The sequence below is a fragment of the Musa acuminata genome, chromosome BXJ1-6 (assembly GCF_036884655.1).
Source record: "Musa acuminata AAA Group cultivar baxijiao chromosome BXJ1-6, Cavendish_Baxijiao_AAA, whole genome shotgun sequence".
Taxonomy (NCBI): Eukaryota; Viridiplantae; Streptophyta; class Magnoliopsida; order Zingiberales; family Musaceae; genus Musa; species Musa acuminata.
Genome location: NC_088332.1, coordinates 32,996,780 through 33,016,714, shown reverse-complemented (window position 1 = coordinate 33,016,714; position 19,935 = coordinate 32,996,780). Strand labels below are relative to the sequence as shown.

Sequence of the window (19,935 nt, the reverse complement as noted above, 5' to 3'; positions counted from 1 at the left end):
GGCCGAGATCAACAACAGGAAAAGTAGAACATCAAAGCAGGGAAGGAAGACATGCTGTCTTGTAGGAAGAGTTTTGGCCTCTTCCTTCTTCCTCTGTGGAATTGTGGCTCTGATGGCTGTCATTATTTTGCTGAGTTAGAATTAGAGTTTGAAGCTCTAAAGCAAACATTTTGAGAGTTATCTTTAGGAGAGATGATATCGGTCGAGAGAGGAAAAAAGAATTTATCGGAATTGACAAGAATTTCAGAACGATAAAACAAATCTTAATAGGACGAGAAGAGACAGAGTTCGAACCAGGCTAGATTTTCTGATAACTTCTTACTCACGAGCATCAACTGGTGCAATGGGGAACTCGAGGGGAATCTGTAACCCTTCCTCTATATTTCCTGTGCCACCTTGTGTTGAATTCAGTGGAGAAGGAAGCATCTTCATGCATGAACATGTCACCCCGTTGACTCGGACGATGTTGAAGGACACACGGGCGTGCTGTGCTGTCTTGCGGGTGCGCGTCCAACGGGCACGGTTGGACGTGGGTCGTAAGCCACATCTGCCGAGGTTTGGTGTCGAGCAGGAATGGTGCAGGATTGCGTCATCGGCGGCGGCGGGAGAGTTCAGCGGGCACAGAAGGTTTCTCTATCACGATCGGCGTAGCTCCAAGAAGGCGTATGGAAGCAGAGGGGACGATAACTCGGCGCGGGAGGACAAATCCCACACGGCATTGACGGCGGTGAGAGAAGCGGACACGGGCAGGCACGTCCACCGTTGTAGAAAGGTCGATTACCTTCCCAAAACATAATAATAATATTATGGACTTGTGCACGACGGGTGTTTGATAACATTATTGGGCATGTAATCTGCACGATAATTATTTCTCCCTTGACATAAATTAATTATCATAAATAATATATTATTTTATTTAAATTATTAATTTCTTTATTTATATATTATAGTTAAGAAAATGATTAAAATTAATTTTCTTAATCGCATGGATAAATTAAAATTTTTATCGATCAATTAAATTATTAATTTATTAATTTCCTAAAAAAGTGATTTTTAGAAAGTAAATATTTTAAATTTTTATTTTATGTATGAACCATAAGAAATAAATATTATAATTTTATCATCGTGTGTAAAAAAAATAAAAATTAAATTATTATTTACCTTTTAGGTACATTAATCTTCTTCTATAAAAAGGGAGGTTCTCCTCTCTCGTTATTTTATCGAGCTTAATAGCGAAAAGATTTAGGAGAGGATTATTTGAGGAAAGAAATTTTCGAGGAGAGGTTAGATTTTCTTTTTTTTTCTTATTAATTTTATTAATATTTTAAAATCTTTGATGTTAGAATTATTATAATATGTGTGATGCATAATAATATTTTAATTTAAAATTTTTATAATTAATAAATAATGATAATTAAATTATGATGTTAGAGTGATTAGTTAATTTAATAATAGTTCTAATTCATTCAATTAAACATATTTATGTTTCAAGAAATTATATATAAATTATGTGAGAATTTAGAATAGGATTTCTTGAGAGAAGAGAAATCCCCGAGTAAAGGTAAGATCTTCTATTCTTTTCTTATTAGTTTTTATTTATATTTTAAAATCTTTGATGTTAGAATTATTATAATTTATGTGATGCATAATAATATCTTAATTTTAAAATTTTATGATTAATAAATAACGATCATTGAATTATGATATTAGAATGATTAGTTAATTTAATAATAGTTCTAATTCATTTAATTAGACATATTTATGTTTCAAGAAATTATGTATAAATTTTTATGATCTAATTAGTTTTAAATTTGGAATCATGAATCTAAATTAGTTAATTCATGAAAATAATAATTTTAAAGTTAATTATTATGTCATAATATTTTAAAATATTAAAATCTAATTTAATAGAAATGATTAAATTAAAGTCTAACTTAAGTTAAAGTTGATTGATTAGACCAACCCATATGGTCAAATATAATCTATCATATATGGTTAGGCGTGACTCTGAAGTCAATATAACTTATGCAATTAAGATATGACTAGTCCATATGATCAAATAAAATTGAAAATAAATAGATATATTATCGCTTGTAATTTGACTCGTGTATATATAATGTTAAAGAGATAGTGAGTGGATATTGGTTTCCAATAAAAAAAGATGTTGGCATCAAACAAAGGAGTCAAGTATTAAATTCCCGATAAGCATAATAAATTCCTCTACTAAATGCGTGTCTACTATCCATATTTCTTTTTCTCTCACGGGATCATAATAATTCTTGACATGTTCTATAATCTTGTACCGATTGGATCATTTGTCCCGAGCCAGGCATCTAATTCAACCAAATATTTTCCATTTTTTAGGATCCAGAATCGAACCATATATATATATATATATATATATATATATATATATATATATATACATAAAAAGATCAGGAGGATAATGCAGATAAAACATACCATGTTTACCCGGAATTGCATTTGGATTTATTTTATCCGATCATTGAAACCCCTCATAAAAGCCGACCATAAATTATTCGGTTCTTTGACTTTTCATATCAGAATGAGTCAACAGATCCATGGTAACAAAGGAAACAAAATTCTTGGTTGCGTCACATCATTGGATAATCCTACATCATCAGCCTCCTCTTCTGACCACTGATATCCGAAGCAAATGATTCACACGGCGATATTGGTCATAGATGGCCACAGATATGTTCGTTGCTGTAAGGAAACATTATCTTTGTTGTGGCTTGCTAAAATTGAAATTTCCATATGATGATGAGATAAAGTTAAATTACGTGGGAAATAACAATGAAACAGCAGCCGTCCGCTTCGATTCCGCAAGAATTCGAGTCCTCTGTTCGTCGTCTTACCTCCCCATTCTTTTCATCGAAAAAAGATCCTATAAATTATCATCATATTACCAACTTCAACCAAAGTCAAACCCCGCAGCCGCCAAGATATTGATTTCTTTCACCGTATCCAAACCTAACAAAATTGTTTCTTTCGACATATCCGACCCTATCATAGACTACTATTTCTTTCCAAGTCGCGGTTTGCTCTTATGCCGGTCATTTCCAGCGGGCATATGCCATTCTTTTCTCCCCTCCCTTCCTCCCTCCCTCCCTCCCCCTCTCTCGGGAGCCTCACCAAGATCGAGACCCCGCTGCTCTAGTCAAACCCTGCCTCTTATTTTTACGGATTCACATGACTTGTCTGTCTGTTGATTCATCGACAGGCATCCTCCTACCAGCTAGTAAAATAACACTGATCATCTAGTGTTCGCTTCATGTTTTGTTTCTTTCTCGAGTTTGACCGTCGTTCTAACAGATCTGGCTTGCTCCTGCAGTTACAAGAAGCTGAGTGACAGACAGGGAGACGGGAGCGATGGCTGGGGGCTTTGTTGGTGGTGAGTTGGGCAGGAGAGCAGAGCTGTACGAGGGTAGGATCACCGGCTACTTCATATTGGCATGCGTCGTGGGATCCCTCGGAGGATCCCTCTTTGGTTACGATCTCGGCGTATCCGGTAAGTCCTCGTTGCCACCCCCCCCTTCTTCGCGTTTCCTGGTCTTCTCCAGAGTTCATTGTTTGTTGGAGAAATGATTTCATCTGATGTGCCATCGCTCTGAAATGAAAAGTTTTGGGTCGTTAATGGTTCCTCGATCAAATCTTCGGGTGTTCTCGGAAGATAGTTGGCGTTGATGGGTATTTCGTGTGTCTCGGTTATTATCTCCATGAAAATTGTGTGGTATTGAACTCTTCCTGTCCGGAGACCGGAGAGATGAATCTATTCTTATTGGGTATTCATGAAAAGGCCTGAAGACCGCTCCCCCACGAATTGGGAACTCAGACGGACACACTTTTTAGAGTTACTTTTTTATCTTCTTTTGACTTTCGGATATCCTTTTCCTCGTTTGCGCAAACGAAAGGTTCACAGTTCCTAATCGCTTTAATATAAATGCTCTGAAAATTTCGCCAAGAGCTTCGATTCTTTTTCCTTTAACTTTGTGATTAAACAGAGCAATTTTGTGGATCAGTAAAGTATCATTTTCCCAACAATTAATCTGAAAGTCTACTAGGATTTATTTCGTGATGAAAGAGAGAAATTTTCGTCCCAGTTCACTCAGCATCCAAATCTGCAGGTGGAGTGACTTCCATGGACGACTTCTTGAAGGAGTTCTTCCCCCGTGTCTACCGGAGAAAGCAAGCACATCTTCATGAAACCGACTACTGTAAATACGACAATCAAGTGTTGACTCTCTTCACGTCCGCCCTCTACTTCGCGGCACTCGTCTCCACTTTTGGAGCCTCGCCGGTGACCAGGAAATACGGAAGAAGGATCAGCATCATGTGTGGTTCGGTCAGCTTCTTCCTCGGCGGAGCTATCAATGCAGGAGCAGTCAACATCTTCATGCTAATCGTCGGCCGAATATTACTTGGAATTGGCATCGGATTTGGAAATCAGGTAAGAACTTACTAGCCATACGCATCGGAGCGTGACCCATCTGAATGATGCTCCCCGGTAAGCTAATAAGCTAGAATCGCAAAATTTTGGTATTGAATCGATGTTGCAGTACACGGAAGGGAGATCCAAGCTAAAGTTTTGATTATCAAATCGATCTAATCGCTCTAACCATTAAGCTTATCGCGTTATCTATGCATCAGCATGATCCTAGAAACAAACAAGCATCATGTAGAAGAGCAGGTTCAAGCGAAAAGCATGTTATCTTTTTTTGATGTCTCGACGCGTTCCTGATATCTGTGATGCTGGCGACAGGCTGTTCCCCTCTATCTTTCGGAGATAGCGCCACCGAAGATCCGAGGGGCGGTCAACCAATTGTTCCAGCTGACCACCTGCTTGGGTATATTGGTCGCTGACATTATCAACTACTTCACAGAAAAGCTTCACCCATGGGGATGGAGACTCTCCCTTGGCCTCGCCACGGTGCCGGCGACGCTGATGTTTGTGGGCGGTGTCTTCCTTCCCGAAACCCCCAACAGCCTCGTCGAACAAGGCAAGCTAGACGAAGCAAGATTAATACTGGAAAAAGTAAGGGGGACCAAGCAGGTGGATGCAGAGTTTGAGGACCTAAAGGAGGCCAGCCAAGCAGCGCGAGCGGTGAAGCATCCCTTCAGGAACCTCCTCGAGCCAAGAAATCGTCCCCAGCTCGTTATAGGAGCTCTTGGCATTCCTGCGTTCCAGCAGCTATCCGGAATGAACTCGATTCTATTCTATTCTCCCGTGATCTTTCAGAGCCTGGGCATGGGCTCCGGGGCTTCTCTCTATTCGTCCATCATAACGAGCTCTATGCTTGTGATCGGGGCACTCGTCTCCATGTCGGTCGTCGATAGGATGGGAAGGAGATTCTTGTTCATCGAAGCTGGCATTCAGATGATAACCTCCATGGTAAGCAGCTTCCGTAGTATCCAACTCGTTGGCTCTAAAATTCGGATGCCAAGTCGATTGGTAACAATATGCCAATCGATGAGAAAAAAAAAAAAAATTAAATTAAATTAAATCTTTAACATCTTCCGAGAGCTTCGAATTTGAGATGATATAGCTGCATGTTTTCTCCATTTAGCAGAATTAAAATATGATAGGTGCTAACTTTTTTTATGACCGACTGATGTGCTTCGGTTTGTCGAGAACTATGATGACACTCTGGACTTGCTTCACTCACAACATCAATGCAAGAGTGTTGATGTCGTCGCCAGAGTGTCTCCACTGATTCTGACTGACAAAAGTTGTTCTTTTTTTTTGGTCTCCGACAGGTAATCGTCGCTATAATTCTTGCACTAAAATTCGGTCATGGGGTGATGCTCCCCAAAGGATTGGCTGTGATCCTGGTGATCGCAATCTGTGCCTTCGTGGTGGCCTACGGATGGTCCTGGGGACCTCTTGGTTGGCTGGTTCCGAGCGAGATCTTCCCTCTGGAGACGAGATCGGCAGGTCAAAGCGTTGTGGTGTGCGTCAACATGTTCTTCACCGCCGCGATCGCTCAGTGCTTCCTTGCCATGCTTTGCCATATGAGGTGGGGTGTCTTCATCCTCTTTGCTGGCTTGATTGTGATCATGTCCTCGTTCGTCATCTTGCTTCTACCCGAAACCAAGCAAGTTCCGATCGAAGAGATGTCACGGCTTTGGGAGAAGCATTGGTTCTGGAAGAGCATCGTCGCCAGAAATCCTGCCTGAGAGCCAACAGCAGGTCTCCAGATGATTTAGAGTTTGGTTTACGTTTTAGATGGGTGAACACACACACACCTATGTTATTTTCATCTTTCAAGCTGTTGATGAAGCAAACAGCAAAGATAGGAATAACTCCAATGACCTGTTTGTTGTTGTTGTTGTTGTTATTGCAAATCAATCAAGTTTCCACTAAATGGCCTCATGTCTCCCCATCCATATATGCATAAATAAATATAGATATGATCATTGCTTTTAGCGAGAAGAATCAGATGCTTCCATCGTAAACAGAAAGTGGAGGGTCTTGAGATCATCCTTGTCGCTTCTTTCATGATCTCCCAAGTTTTACATGTACGAGTGAGAGTCCATTTTTCTGCAGACCATCCGTGACATCCCATCTTAGTTTTAGACTTGTGACACTGCAGTCTGGTTTTTCTTTCTTACTCAACGGTGGAGTTTGATGTGATGAAAATAATAGAAGATAAGAACAATTATTGTAGAAGCTTTATTGAAGAAGAAGTGAAAAGCTTTATTAAAGTAACTTTAGCTTGAATACATTAACATGTCCCTCTCCTATTTATAGGGATTAGGAGAGAGGATTTTCCTCAACAGAATAGAGGATTTCACTCAATAGAATAGAGAAATTTTCTCATATAGTTGGGGAAATCTTATCTTCTATCATGCCCCCGTAAGATGGTGCTCCTGTCAAGGATACCAATCTTGGATCGATGCAAAGAATTATTTACGAGCCAGAGTCTTCGTGAGTAGGGCAAGAGGAGATCACTGCTGCTGTTGTTGTTGTTGCTGTTGTAGCGACTACGACGACGACGGCTGCAGTAGAGGAAAAAACTACAATGTTGTAGTAGAGGAATAAGCTACGGTAGAGGAGGAAGTTGTTGCAGCGATACTATAGCAAAGGAGGAAGCTACAGCAGAGGTGTAGCAGAGAAGAGAGAAGAAAGCTGCAATAGAGGTACAATAGAGGAGGAAGCTGTAAAAGAGGAGGAGGAAGCAGAGAAGAGAGAAGAAAGCTGCAATAGAGGTACAATAGAGGAGGAAGCTGTAAAAGAGGAGGAGGAAGCTGCAACGATGCTACAGTAGAGAAGAAGGCAACGAACGTTGGTGCAGAGTGGCAGTGGAGAAGATGTTGCCGTTCGCCGAGGAGGAAAGATTTATAAGCTCTCTAGGCAAGTGGCTCTGATACCATGATGAAAATAATAGAAGATAAGAACAATTATTATAGAAGCTTTATTGAAGAAGAAGTGAAAAGCTTTATTGAAGTAACTTTAGCTTGAATACATTAACATGTCCCTCTCTTATTTATAGGGATTAGGAGAGAGGATTTTCCTCAACAGAATAGAGGATTTCACTCAATAGAATAGAGATATTTTCTCGTATAGTTGGGAAAATCTTATCCTTCTATCATGATGCCCGTAGACTGTTATCTTCTGATCGGTGTCTTAACGATGAAGCAGAGGAACGAAGTGAAGTCATCCGAGTGAGGCAGGCACTATAACTCGGTGCTCATTCAGTGATCCGAATGGACACCGATGGGATGGATGTTGGTGGACCATTGGTTAGCGTGTCGAGGGAGTCTGCTTTCAGAAGAAGAAGAAGAAGATAAATATAATAATAACTTTTATCATTATTATAGTAATTATAATTTAAATACATGATGCTGCTTTTCTATTAGCAGTGATGGCATGCCTCCCAATTCATCTTTCTAAAAATCATATGGTCAATGTGGTTGTTGTTGGTCTTTTTTTTTAATGTTTTCTTTTCTCCAATAAACAATGAGCAGTGATGCCATTCCTCCAACAGCACTAAACGCAACATAAGGTGATTCGAAATATTTATATTTATTATATTTATTATTATTATTATTATTATTATTATTACAACAATACTAAGGCAACATTGAGATTAGAGTGTTTTACTATATATATATATATAATTGAGATTAATTGAGTTGTTCAATTAATCGAGATTTGTTTACAATGTCTTTGAACTAATTAAATTTTGATTACGGTGATCCAAATAGAATTAGTAATCAAAAACACTATAAATCTATTCAAAATATTATGATCGATTTGGACTAACAATAAATCGATATTGCTAGTTCGATTTAGTTAGATTATAATGAAACTAAGAAAGTTGTTAACGAGGATAATATTTTATTTAAGATAGAAAAGGGCTTACTAAAAGCATTATAAAAATTTCAGAGGTGAAATATGAAAAAAAAAAATGACTTGGATTTTTTCCTAAGAAACCGCTCAAAAAATATATTTTGTCGTAATTTAAAAGATAAAAAAGAAAAAGGAAAGGAATGAGAGAGAGAGAGAGAGAGAGAGAGAGAGAGCGAGGGGAAAGAGTCTCATGGTAAAGCTAACTGGATTGGATAGTTCCCCCCCAGGATCACCTGCAAGTATTGTAACTCACTCTCCCATCACACCCGTGCATCCGCGGGGGCCACTCCACACTTCGAAACAATGAACGCTCCGATTGACGGCGCGTCGTTACAGTAGTTGGAGAGGATTCCCCGTCTCACTCCCCCATCTTTTTCCCTCCCTCGTCGCTCCTCGTTCCTGTCGTTCCTAAGTTTCCTTCTTCTCGTTCGATCATACTATTTACTTAATCCCCGATTCCCCCCGTCCTCCCCTTCCCAGGTCACCGAAACCCTAGTGGAATCAACGCCGATGGCCGCCATGGAGCCTCCGCCCGCCGCCGAACCCGAGTGAGCCCTCCATCCGCCCCTCGTCTTCCCCACCAACAATTTCGCTCACGGTTCTTCGACCTCCGTGCAGGCTCGTCCTCTTCTTCGGCAGCTCGTCTTTCCAGGATCCCGATATCGTGGAGGTCTCGCCGTCGGCCTGCACCTCCAGCCCGCCGAAGCCGAAGCGGAGCCAGGCGCTGGTGTCGATCTCCCTCCCCATTCTTTTCTCTCGTTCCTCGATTCCGTAACTTCTCTTCGATTGAATCATCTCCTGTGATGTTGATGGGTCCAATAAAAATCCGATCTTGAGGGCTGGGTTGCGGATAGGTCATATCGTGTTGTCGATGTCCTATTCTTGGGCGGAAAAAGGAAAACCCTAGAGTGTAGCATCACGTCTTAGGAATGAGTTTAATACGCATATTTATCTGTCTTTTTTTATTACGTCCATTTTATTGCATGTGGAACTTATTGATGACTCATTGCTTTCTCAATTGGATGGATATTCATTAAATCTGGCTCGTGAATGTGCTTCTTGGCATAGAAAATCCACGTTCTATTAAATCTGAGAAATAATTATTGTTCTATTTATCGTGAACTGATATCTGATACCTACGAATGCTTCAAAGGTAAGACCATGATAAACGAAAAACTGGTAGCAGTTTCTGATTAAAAGAATTCGTCTTCTGCTTGTGAAAGAATTAGAGTGTCTGTCTTGTTTTCTGCCCACATTAGTTCTAGATTGTGGTACTTCTGCATTTTATTCCGTTTGGTATTTACGTTTTCTTTCATATTCGTTTTTATGGATGGAGCTTATTTGTCATTGATAAAAAGCTTTATATGGATGCTAAGAAGAATTGTGCGTATGCAAGTCTTGCATCAATCTCAAGCGTGCAATTGTCTTACCATCTGGGCTCCACTTCATAGGTCTGGCTTGCCCAAGAGGGGCTAGATGCTTGGCCAATGCAAGTCTTGATTTGCAGCACCTTTATCGCAGCTTTCTGTTTTTGAAGTTATCTTTTGTGCAGGAAGATATATGCATCCGCTTTTTATTTCTGTGATATGAATTGTATTGTTGTGACATGTACAATAATTAACATCCTAAATCGATGAACTGCAGTGTTATTTTTGTCGTATTGCTTCTAATCTTTTTATCATATTCATCTTTCACCATCCTTTCTTTTTTTTCTTGGTTTGGTGTTGTTGTTAGTTTTGATTTGATACCCTAGGTAAAGTACATAAGCCTTGTTGGAGTTTCATTACCAATTTTTTTATTTATCTTCCTTTAATAGAGGCTATCTGAATGACATATTGATGTTGATTGCAACTGTTTATTTCTCATTGTTGATTTATTTTTTGGATCATCAGATAATGAGTTTGTTATATAGGAAAGTTTAGATGCTTGTTGAGCTTTTATTTATGTTTGTGTTTAAGGTTGTTCCTCATGTTGTAATTGAGCTTGTTGGAGATGATGATGGTGTTGTGTCAATCGGTGAAAGCACTTCAGACTACAAGAACAAAGAAGCTGTCAGAAATGATAAAAGCTGTCCAAAGCAACTGAAGGTAGAAAAGTTCTTCATTTATACCCAAATAACTTCTTACTCAGAATTTTTATTTTAGCATGTTATTTTGCTTCCCAAATTATCAACTACCCAAACTATCAACTAATATGAATAAGAAAGAAATTATTCCTTTTCTGTCAATCTAGGATGCCTTGCTCAATGACCTTATGAGTTCGAGTGCAAATAATGATTCTGAACATGTCGCACCACTGGATAATTTAAAGAGCTATGAGGCAGGACAACTGGATCTTAAATATTATGATGATGTAGAATATGATTATGCTTATGATGATGAATATGACTACGAATATGATGCTGAAGATATTGAAAATGATTTTGATCTTAATTTGGCTGCTAAATTTGATGATCTGGACCTGCCAACTGGCATTGAGTTAACTGTACCATGGCTGGAAGTTCCTGCTACCAAAGAGCTAAGCAAGAACAAGGACAAGATAGTGATTGAAGATGAAATTGATGTGAAATATAGATCATTTAAACAACTTGATACTGTTCAGGATCATGAAGATCATTATTTCAGCAGACCAGATCTTCTAAAAGCTATTCCATCTACTAAAAAGGTCAGTAATACGAAACATTTCTATGCAACTTTTAATTCTAAATGCTGTGCTAACTTTTCCTGATATTTTTATACTAACAGCCTTCAAAAGATTGGTCAAAGAGGATTCAGCATGAGTGGAAGGTCTTAGAAAAAGATCTACCTGGTGAATTTGTTACACATGCCGCACCACAGTCAATTCTGGATATTTATAATTTTGTTGATGTAGATCTTGTTAGATTTCAACATTCAATCCTTGTGAAAATTACCAGTATGTCCTATTAATCACTTAGATGGTAAGGTTGTCCATTTTATTTGTGATATGTTGAATTAGTGTAGCATAATTTTCTGCAAAGCATATAGGTTGAAAAGAAAAAGGAAAGCAGAAAATAAGAAAAGACTGACTTCCTCATTCTTCTCATCTTAGGAAGAAATATCACTAACCCAAATAAGTTGATGTGTCTATCAGCCACACAATTGTGTCAGATACTTACCTCTGTTATCCTCAAATAGTAGTGTTATATCATATTCTCACGCTAATGTCTGAAGTAAACGATAAGAACTATAAGCTGGACAGACTTATCCACACCATCCACCATGTATTGTCTGTTATCTGGTATTTTCTGTCTTCTTGCATGTATGTGACACTAGTGTTTATGCATTCTTTGAACTTGGGAACATGTAAGTTGAAAAGATTAGGCTCTCTTTAAGCAGACACTTGCATTCCTAATGTCAATTAGTGGAATTTTTTTTTTGGAGAATATTATGTTGTGCTCGTCCTGCATTGTTTCTTTGGATGCATACAATAACTTGTTTTCCTACATGATAACTCTCATTACACAGTTTTCATGTCATCTGCATCATGTTTCTCAAGTGTCACTGCAGCGAGGTTCATGATACCAATGTTGTTATAATATGGTCTCATAAAATTCTTGACAGCGTAGTGCTTTTGCTCTGCTAGAATTGGAAACCAAACGAGTGATACTCGAGCTGATCAGATTCACTTTTGTTTTGTTTTTCATTCTTGTTTCATTTGATATTGTTGACTTTTTGGTTCTCATGTCACGTCCTGAACAGAGATGATATATGTTAGAATTTATGAGGGTAGGATGGACATTCTAAGGGCTGTTATAATTGGACCACCTGGAACTCCATATCATGATGGCCTTTTCTTCTTCGACACTTACTTTCCTCCGAACTATCCCCAAACCCCTCCGGTGTGTAACTCCTTTTATTATACTTCTAGCAATCAATGATTTCTATCTTTGTCGCAAGAAATAGATTGATTATTTCCTAATATCATGCAGATGGTTCATTATCATTCTGGTGGGCTCAGACTAAACCCAAACTTGTATGCTTGTGGGAAGGTTTGCCTTAGCCTTCTGAATACATGGCCTGGCAGTGGATGCGAAACATGGAATCCATTAAATTCAACAATGCTGCAGGTCTTGATCTCTATTCAGGCTCTTGTTCTCAATACCAAGCCATACTTCAATGAGCCAGGATATGCACAAACAGCTAATACAGATCATGGGGAGAAGGAATCTCTGATGTATAATGAGAATACTTTTCTCTTGTCATGCAAAACAATGTTATATTCACTAAGGAAGCCTCCAACGGTATGAATCATGCATCATTATATACATATTTCTTTTTGCACTTTGAGGTGTGCATCCCTCTGTTGCATCCTGGATACAACTAGAACAATTCATATGTATTTTTTGTTTTTTTTTTATGACTTTGAAAAGTTAAACTTTTGCAAGCTCTCTGTATGTGTTTTATAGTTCTCTTGAAAAGCTAAACTTCTTTATCTTTGAGCTTGCAGTGCTTTTAATATGACTTTCATAACCGCAGATTTCTACCATGTTCTGATTACAGCATTTTGACGACTTTGTGGCTGGACATTTCCGAAATCGTGGGCATACGATTCTTGTGGCATGCAAAGCCTACATGGGTGGTGCACAAGTCGGATGTGTTGTTGGTGAAGGCGTGCATGATGTTAGTAAGGGTGATAAGAGTTGCTCACCAGCATTCAAGAGTTCCCTAGAGAAATTATTTGAGGATCTTCTGATGGAGTTTGCTGTCAAAGGGGCTGACTGCGTTGAATTTCTGCCTCAGAAGGCTAAAGTTGGAATAGCCAACACAGCCGATACTACTTTATGATTGTGAAATCAAGTTCAAATTAATTTTGCCCAGAAGGCATTTAGGTTACATTTTGACCTATAGAGTTCAGAAAGCACCAGCTGTATGGTTTAACCATCTTAACTTATTCATCATGTAAATATCAAATGTAAATATTTCTAGTTTGTTATTCTGATCTTGGAGTAGATTGTGCATGTGTTCCTTTGCTTTACTTCATATTGTGTGTTTATTTTCCATAATCAATGTTCATGCTACTTTAGCTAGTTCAAATGGTATGTTCAGGGAGATGGCTGAAAGCAACATTATTCACTTAACTAGATTTTGTTTATTGCTTAGCTAGTATCATATACACATAGATATTAACATATATACTATTAGCAATAGACAATTGAAGCTGAAAGTATTATTATCCCAGACCAGGAACTAGAGCTTAAGTTATGTAATTGTGTACTTCAATATTGTTCAAACTTTAACATGTCTGATTGAATTCAGAAATTTCAAATTATATTGTTCATCATTTAATGCTCATTTAGAGTTCATTTGGTGGTGTTATATCTTTTTTTCCTTTAATAGGACATTAAATGGTGTTTTATCTAAAAATGTTTATCAATGGTGTTATATCTTTTTTCCTTTGATAGGGCATTGGATGGTGTTTAATCTATTTTTTTTTTTTGTTAATGGTGTTATCTACTATTATAATATGTCTTAAAAATTATGATTCAAAACTAAGTTGATTAGATTAGTGTGTCATTCCAAATCAAGACTAATGTCATGGGCATTGTCAAACAATGATCTAGAACCTCTGGTACAACTTATTCATTCAAATACTTGAAAAGGAAGTAAAAGATTTTGAAGACCTCTAGTCATGTATGAAGCAGAATATTTTCTTGTACTAACTTAGCTATGATTCCTTCTTCTTTTGGCTCATAATTATATTGAAGGAAGTCATCTATGTGGAGTAGGTGGAATTAAAGGCTTGATGTTAACGTGGCTGTTTCTTATCAGTAAATGTTGATGTCAATCTGTATCTCCTCCGTGAACACCTCCACCACTGACAATGCTTCCACATTGTTGCTTTCACAAAGAAACAATGTGATAGAAACAATGTAGGCATTTAAACTTGTATTGCTCCCCTGCCTTGTAAATGCCTCCATAGAACTGCCACTAGAGTTTCTTATTAGCAGCTATGAAGCTTTTGTTTGATCATCAAACTTATGCACGAACCCCAATTATGTTGTTTTACAAAGATGTGTTAATTATCTCAAAATTCCTCCTCTGTTTAATGTATTGCAGGGTTTCCAAAAGAAAACTCGTCTACAACTCCAAGATGCTGCTGTAGGGATTTTTTAACTATCTTGCAGCAGCCAGGGAACTCCCAACTACACAAATCAGTGAGGTTCCATGTCTTTGCCTTCATCTAACAAAAACAATGGTGTTCCAATAGAAATTTGTGTGTGCAGCAGATAAATGGACTAGAATCAATATTGTTAAGTGTCAAATTTAATTTGGTAGTTCTGCTGTGATAACATTGTCATTGTCAAATTTAAAAATTAAGCTTGTAAAATATATCTTGAATTGAACTTTTTGATATGATAATCCTGACCAGGAGAGTCCTGATGTGAGTCTGACAATGTCCCATCTTCAAAGTCACTCCCCAAAAGACTTATGTCTGATGAGATTTGTGTGTGTTTGAGATATGTTTAGAAGAAGCATGTAGATTGAAATGAAATTCTAGAAATCAAGGAGTTTGAAAAATATTATTTGAATAAAATAATATTTTTCATTTGAATCTATGTTGGCATAACAAATTTTTTTTGATTTTTTTTAAATTTTCTATGGGTTATACTTCATTCATTAAGAATATTATAGAGATAACAAGTTAATCCAAACTTCAACTCTACAATATATCTTATTTGAAGGTTAAGATAAAACAGATACATTCTCCGAAGATAAAAGTCATGGGTGATCTCATTATAATGACAATAGAAAAATGTTGCCCTCCTTTGTTTATTGTTTTCCACTTCTTCGTTTATATTATTTATCAATAGAAAAATCGGATGATTAAAACAGAAATGCTGCATCATGGTGATCAGATTCGTTGCATCAACGGTCAACGCAGTTGACACGTCATACGCACTGAAGTGGGACCCATTGTAACCAATAACTTGTTTTATCGATACATTTAAATGTTTTTCCATTAAAAGAAACGCCAACGTGCGGTTTGGGATTCGGCGGTCATATAACTTCTCGTTACAAATTTTGTAACGGGATGTGAATGTTTCGTTATGTTCGGTCCACGAAAATAACGTTTCGCAACCAATAAGAAGGCCGGCCGGCCTCCCTCTTCGCCCACTCCCCGGTCATTCTCACCCTCGTCCTGCCTCCCTGCGCGCTCGCAGCTTCGCCCATGGCGACGACTTCCTCTTCCCCTCTCGTTAGGGTTTCTCCCATCTCCTCCGTAATTCTACTCGCCCTCGTCCTCTCCTCCTCCGCCTCCTCCTCCCCGATCTCGTACGCCGACCACTGCGCCACGGTCGTCGCGGAATCCCCCACCACAGGCCACTCCTTGGACGCCACCGCCTTTCGTCTCTCCACCGGTATCTTCTCCGGCGCCGACGCCTTCTTCGGCGGAAGCGACCGCTCCAGATCCTTCTTCTTCCGTCGCCGGTCCATCCTCCCCACCCAGACCCCCGGCGTCCTCCAGATCATAGCGACCCTCACCCTCCGCTCCGGCGCCGGTTTCCACCACATCCGAGGCCGGCACGTACTTGATCGCTCCGCTGGCGAGTTCCATCATGTCCGGCCTCGGATCCCTCGGACATTCCCCCAGCGCGGAATGGTTAGCTTCGATCTCTCCGGATACTGGTCTGAGGCCGCTGGGAAGCTTTGCATGGTGGGGACCGGCCATGGCCGATCGCTTGAAGGTGAACCTCTACAGGTTTCTGCTGTCCTAATGCTCGATTACCCAAAGATTACAGACATCTATTCGAGCTTGATTAGTGGGAATTTGGAGAACTTGGATGCCGTCGGTAGCTCGAATCATTTCGACCCCATTGCTATCTTAGCGTATGCACCGGGGAATTACGCGTACACACAGATATCTCATGCACAGAAATCATGTGCTCGTCTAAATGCTGTGGAGTCGCTACGGCTTGAGTCTGCTTCTTTCTGCTACTACATGCAGAGTCTTTCAAGGGTGCGTTTTGAGTTGGATTTGGGGAAGAATTGCTCATCTGGATTTTGTAGCCCATTTGCTGAGATCTCAGAATCTACTCTAGGTTTCATGTCTTTCAATCAAATACAATGTTCTGGTGATGGAAAGTTTCATATGTATATCGGATTCTCCAATACCAGTAGCTTTTACTTTGGCAGTCTCTTGATCCCCGGGAAGGCGCTGGTTGGTGAAGGGGCTTGGGATCCTCAGAAGAACCGGCTTTGCCTTGTTGCGTGTCATGTAAGGAGCTTGAACGATTCTTTGTCGAGATCTACTGTTGATGATTGCACAATTAGGATTTGCTTGTGGTTCCCTGCTGTATGGTCGATTGAGAGTCGGTATACTGCTGCCGGGCGTATTTGGAGTGACAACAATGAGAATGATTCTGGCTCTTTTGACGCAGTCTCATTCTGGAGCACTGACCGTTATATGGGTTCTCTTCCTGGCTTGAAGTACAATTACACTAGGACAGAAGTTGTGAAGAAGTCTTGTGCAAATGACAGTTCCAGAAGTGTGGGAAAAAGGACATATCCTGATGCAAATGCTTTTCGTGATTTTAGATTTCATGTGTCTGTGAAAAATTCTGAAGGAAAGACGACATGGGGGGACTTCACCCCAGTTTCAATTGGCCAGATGATTTATGGTAATTTGTTTGGATCCAATGTAGATACTATGCCCTCAGTTAGCGAGGAGCATCGCAGCCTTCACAATGTGAGCTATGGGATACACTTTACGTTTCCAAATGCATCTTCAAGTATGAATGAAGCAGAAAAGATCTCAGCAGAAGGAATATACAATGCTCAAACTGGGTTTCTTTGCTTGGTTGGTTGTCGGCATATAGGCTCCTTGGCTGGTAAGAAGGAAGCGAAACAAGGTGAGTCCATGGACTGTGGAATTGTTATCAACATACAACTTGCTCCTTTGAATCCCAAAGTGGGGGAGCAACTTAATGGAACAATTAGGAGCACACGAGACAAGTTGGACCCGCTTTTCTTTGAACATCTGGAGATTACTTCATTAACTATCTACAGGAACCAGGCAATTCAATCTATGTGGAGGATGGATATAGAAATTATCATGGTTTTGGTCTCTCTGACACTTTCGTGCATTTTCATTGGATTGCAGCTCTTCCATTTCAAAAATAACCCAGAAGTACTTCCATCGGTATCTATCACAATGGTCGTCATTCTCACTCTGGGGCATATGATCCCTTTGGTGCTCAATTTTCAAGCTTTGTTTAGAATAAGTGGCAGTCAAAATGTTTTATTGTGGAGCGGTGGGTGGCTTGAGGTAAATGAGGTGATAGTAAGGATCATGACAATGGTAGCTTTCCTACTGCTAATTCGTTTTCTTCAACTTTCATGTACTGCAAGATCAGCTGATGAAGGCAAGAGGGATCTGTGGACAGCAGAAAAAAATTCTATTAAAACATGCTTACCTTTGTATATAGTTGGGGGGTTGACTGCCTGGTTCGTTCACAGAATATCTAATCAATCGGAATTAAAAAGAAGACCACTTTATGTTACCCAGCCTCATCATACTCTGTGGGGCGATTTGATGTCCTATGCTGGCTTAATACTTGATGGATTTTTGCTCCCACAGGTTCTATTTAACATATTCTCTAGCTCCAAATATAAGGCTCTTTCTCCTTCCTTCTATATTGGAAATACTATTGTTCGAGCACTGCCCCATGCATATGATGCCTATAGAAGTCACCATTATGTGCCTCGTTTCAATTCATCCTACATGTATGCTAGTCCATACGAGGGATTTTATTCGTTGGTATGGGATATCATTATTCCTTGCGGAGGACTGTTTCTTGCAGTACTCATATACTTACAGCAGCGGTTTGGTGGTACTTGTCTCTTTCCTTTTAGAAGTAGCAAGCCTAGGGCATATGAATTAGTTCCTGTAGTGAGCTCTTCGAATATACATTGTTAACACTCACTGTATATCAAATATTGATGGAGCTTTTCCCCATCAAGTGACAATTCTGTTTGGTTACTGTAAAGCTTTCAATTGATAAATGTTAAACTGGACATGTTTGTTCTGCCTCCCTCCTTTTTGTTCTCATGTATTGTATCTAAAGATAAAATTGAGAAAATTATGCTTGGTATGGCACATTTTGTTTTCTTGTGTCATGTGATGAAGCAGATCCTTCATTTACATTTTGTGTTAATTATCTGGAACAAGCTAATCTAGATAACTCTCCTTTGAATTATTCTTGTGGCCTTTAGTTGTGAATTGTCTCACATCCATGCAATAGCTGGCAAGGTAATGGAGCAGTCAGACATGCAATTTAAATGAATCGAGGGAATTCGAAGGAAGGATGCAAGCAACAATGGATATCCTGACTTTTAGATTTGAAGTTCTTTGTATGTAATAGCTGGGGAGGTTTGATATCTACACCACTTAAGCTTGCATGGAGCCAAGTACCTGAGGGAGTCCATAACGAGAGCAAGAAGCTGTAATGTCCCATCTGCTTGGGGTTGGCCACCATCAAGTTTTATTCATGACAAAATAACTATTCAAACTAAGAGCAATCAAATCTCTATTATTGCTTTCAACAATGTTTTCCGAGGTATCTCTCTAACTCTCTTCACATTTAATATGAATCGATTCACCACTAAATATCTGCTGGTTCATATGCATTGTTCCTTGTGGACTCCTTTTAGTGTCCATACAGCAATGATTTGGTGGTAATATAGTAAGCCTAGGGCATATGATTTACTTCCCCTAGTGATCTCATAGCATAAACATAGTTAACACTGTATAACAATGTCAATGGAGTTTTCTCCATTGCACAAATCTATTTAGTCATTAGAAACCTTTCATTAGATAAATGTTAAATTATATATATTTGTTCTGCTCTCTGCCCTTTTATTCTGACTTATCTCGGATGAGAAGGATAATTCTTGTTGGTATTACACATTGTGTTTTTATGTGTCACTTAATGAATGCAGATTTATCATTAATACTATACTGATAATTTTGAATTAATCAAAGCTATAGAAAATCTCTCCTTCAGCTCTCCTGTACTTTGAATTTCCTCAAATTTCATGCAACAACTGGCGAAGAAGTGAACCGGTTACACATTCACTTCCAATTTGTTGAGGGAATATGAACTGTACATGCAACTGATGGATATCCTGATCTTTTTTCTTTCTTTTGAATTGCTTTGGATTCAATAGTAGCTGAGGTGGGAAATTTATGTCACTGCAGCTTGTAAAGAGCTAAGTACCAACCTTAGCATCCCGACTTTTGGGTCGGTTACGTGAATCTTTTCATGATATCCAACTTAGGACAATATCACTAATTCAAAATAAATATGATTGTCTCTTCCTCAAGACATTGTTATTGCATGGTTTAAATGTCTGAAATGTTAGACGAACAAGAAACACTGCATTTTAGAGGGCAGGCATGATATGAATCTGTATTTTGAATAATATCTCCTATTTGTTTCGGAAAGTCTCACTACAAATTCTAGGTGTTGATGCACAGGGCAAGCATCTACCTTTTGAATGTTTATTAGTTTAATTTTGTTATTCTAACTCAACTTTGAA

The 19,935-nt window shown here is 39.0% G+C and overlaps 1 protein-coding gene and 1 non-coding gene across 2 annotated transcripts; both read left to right on the top strand.

The window, feature by feature from the left end:
* Window positions 1-3,061: 3,061 nt before the first annotated feature.
* Window positions 3,062-6,394, top strand: LOC135676684 (sugar transport protein 14-like). Its single transcript, XM_065188130.1, has 5 exons — window positions 3,062-3,262; window positions 3,356-3,532; window positions 4,149-4,471; window positions 4,784-5,413; window positions 5,779-6,394. Exons 2-5 carry the CDS (start codon window positions 3,394-3,396, stop codon window positions 6,196-6,198), a joined length of 1,512 nt encoding a protein of 503 aa, XP_065044202.1. The 5' UTR covers window positions 3,062-3,262; window positions 3,356-3,393; the 3' UTR covers window positions 6,199-6,394.
* A 2,344-nt stretch (window positions 6,395-8,738) lies between these two features.
* Window positions 8,739-18,428, top strand: LOC103988817 (uncharacterized). The gene is made up of 9 exons (XR_010514711.1): window positions 8,739-8,922; window positions 8,993-9,101; window positions 10,333-10,461; window positions 10,607-11,038; window positions 11,119-11,182; window positions 12,094-12,233; window positions 12,324-12,635; window positions 12,871-13,177; window positions 15,486-18,428. It is a non-coding gene; the product is annotated as an uncharacterized LOC103988817 (transcript).
* Window positions 18,429-19,935: the final 1,507 nt, after the last annotated feature.

Coding starts and splice junctions, on each gene's coding strand:
- LOC135676684 (XM_065188130.1), top strand. CDS start 3,394: ATGGCTGGGGGCTTTGTTGGTGGTGAGTTGGGCAGGAGAGCAGAGCTG. Junction 3,533..4,148: donor TTACGATCTCGGCGTATCCG/GTAAGTCCTCGT, acceptor CCAAATCTGCAG/GTGGAGTGACTTCCATGGAC. Junction 5,414..5,778: donor TTCAGATGATAACCTCCATG/GTAAGCAGCTTC, acceptor GGTCTCCGACAG/GTAATCGTCGCTATAATTCT.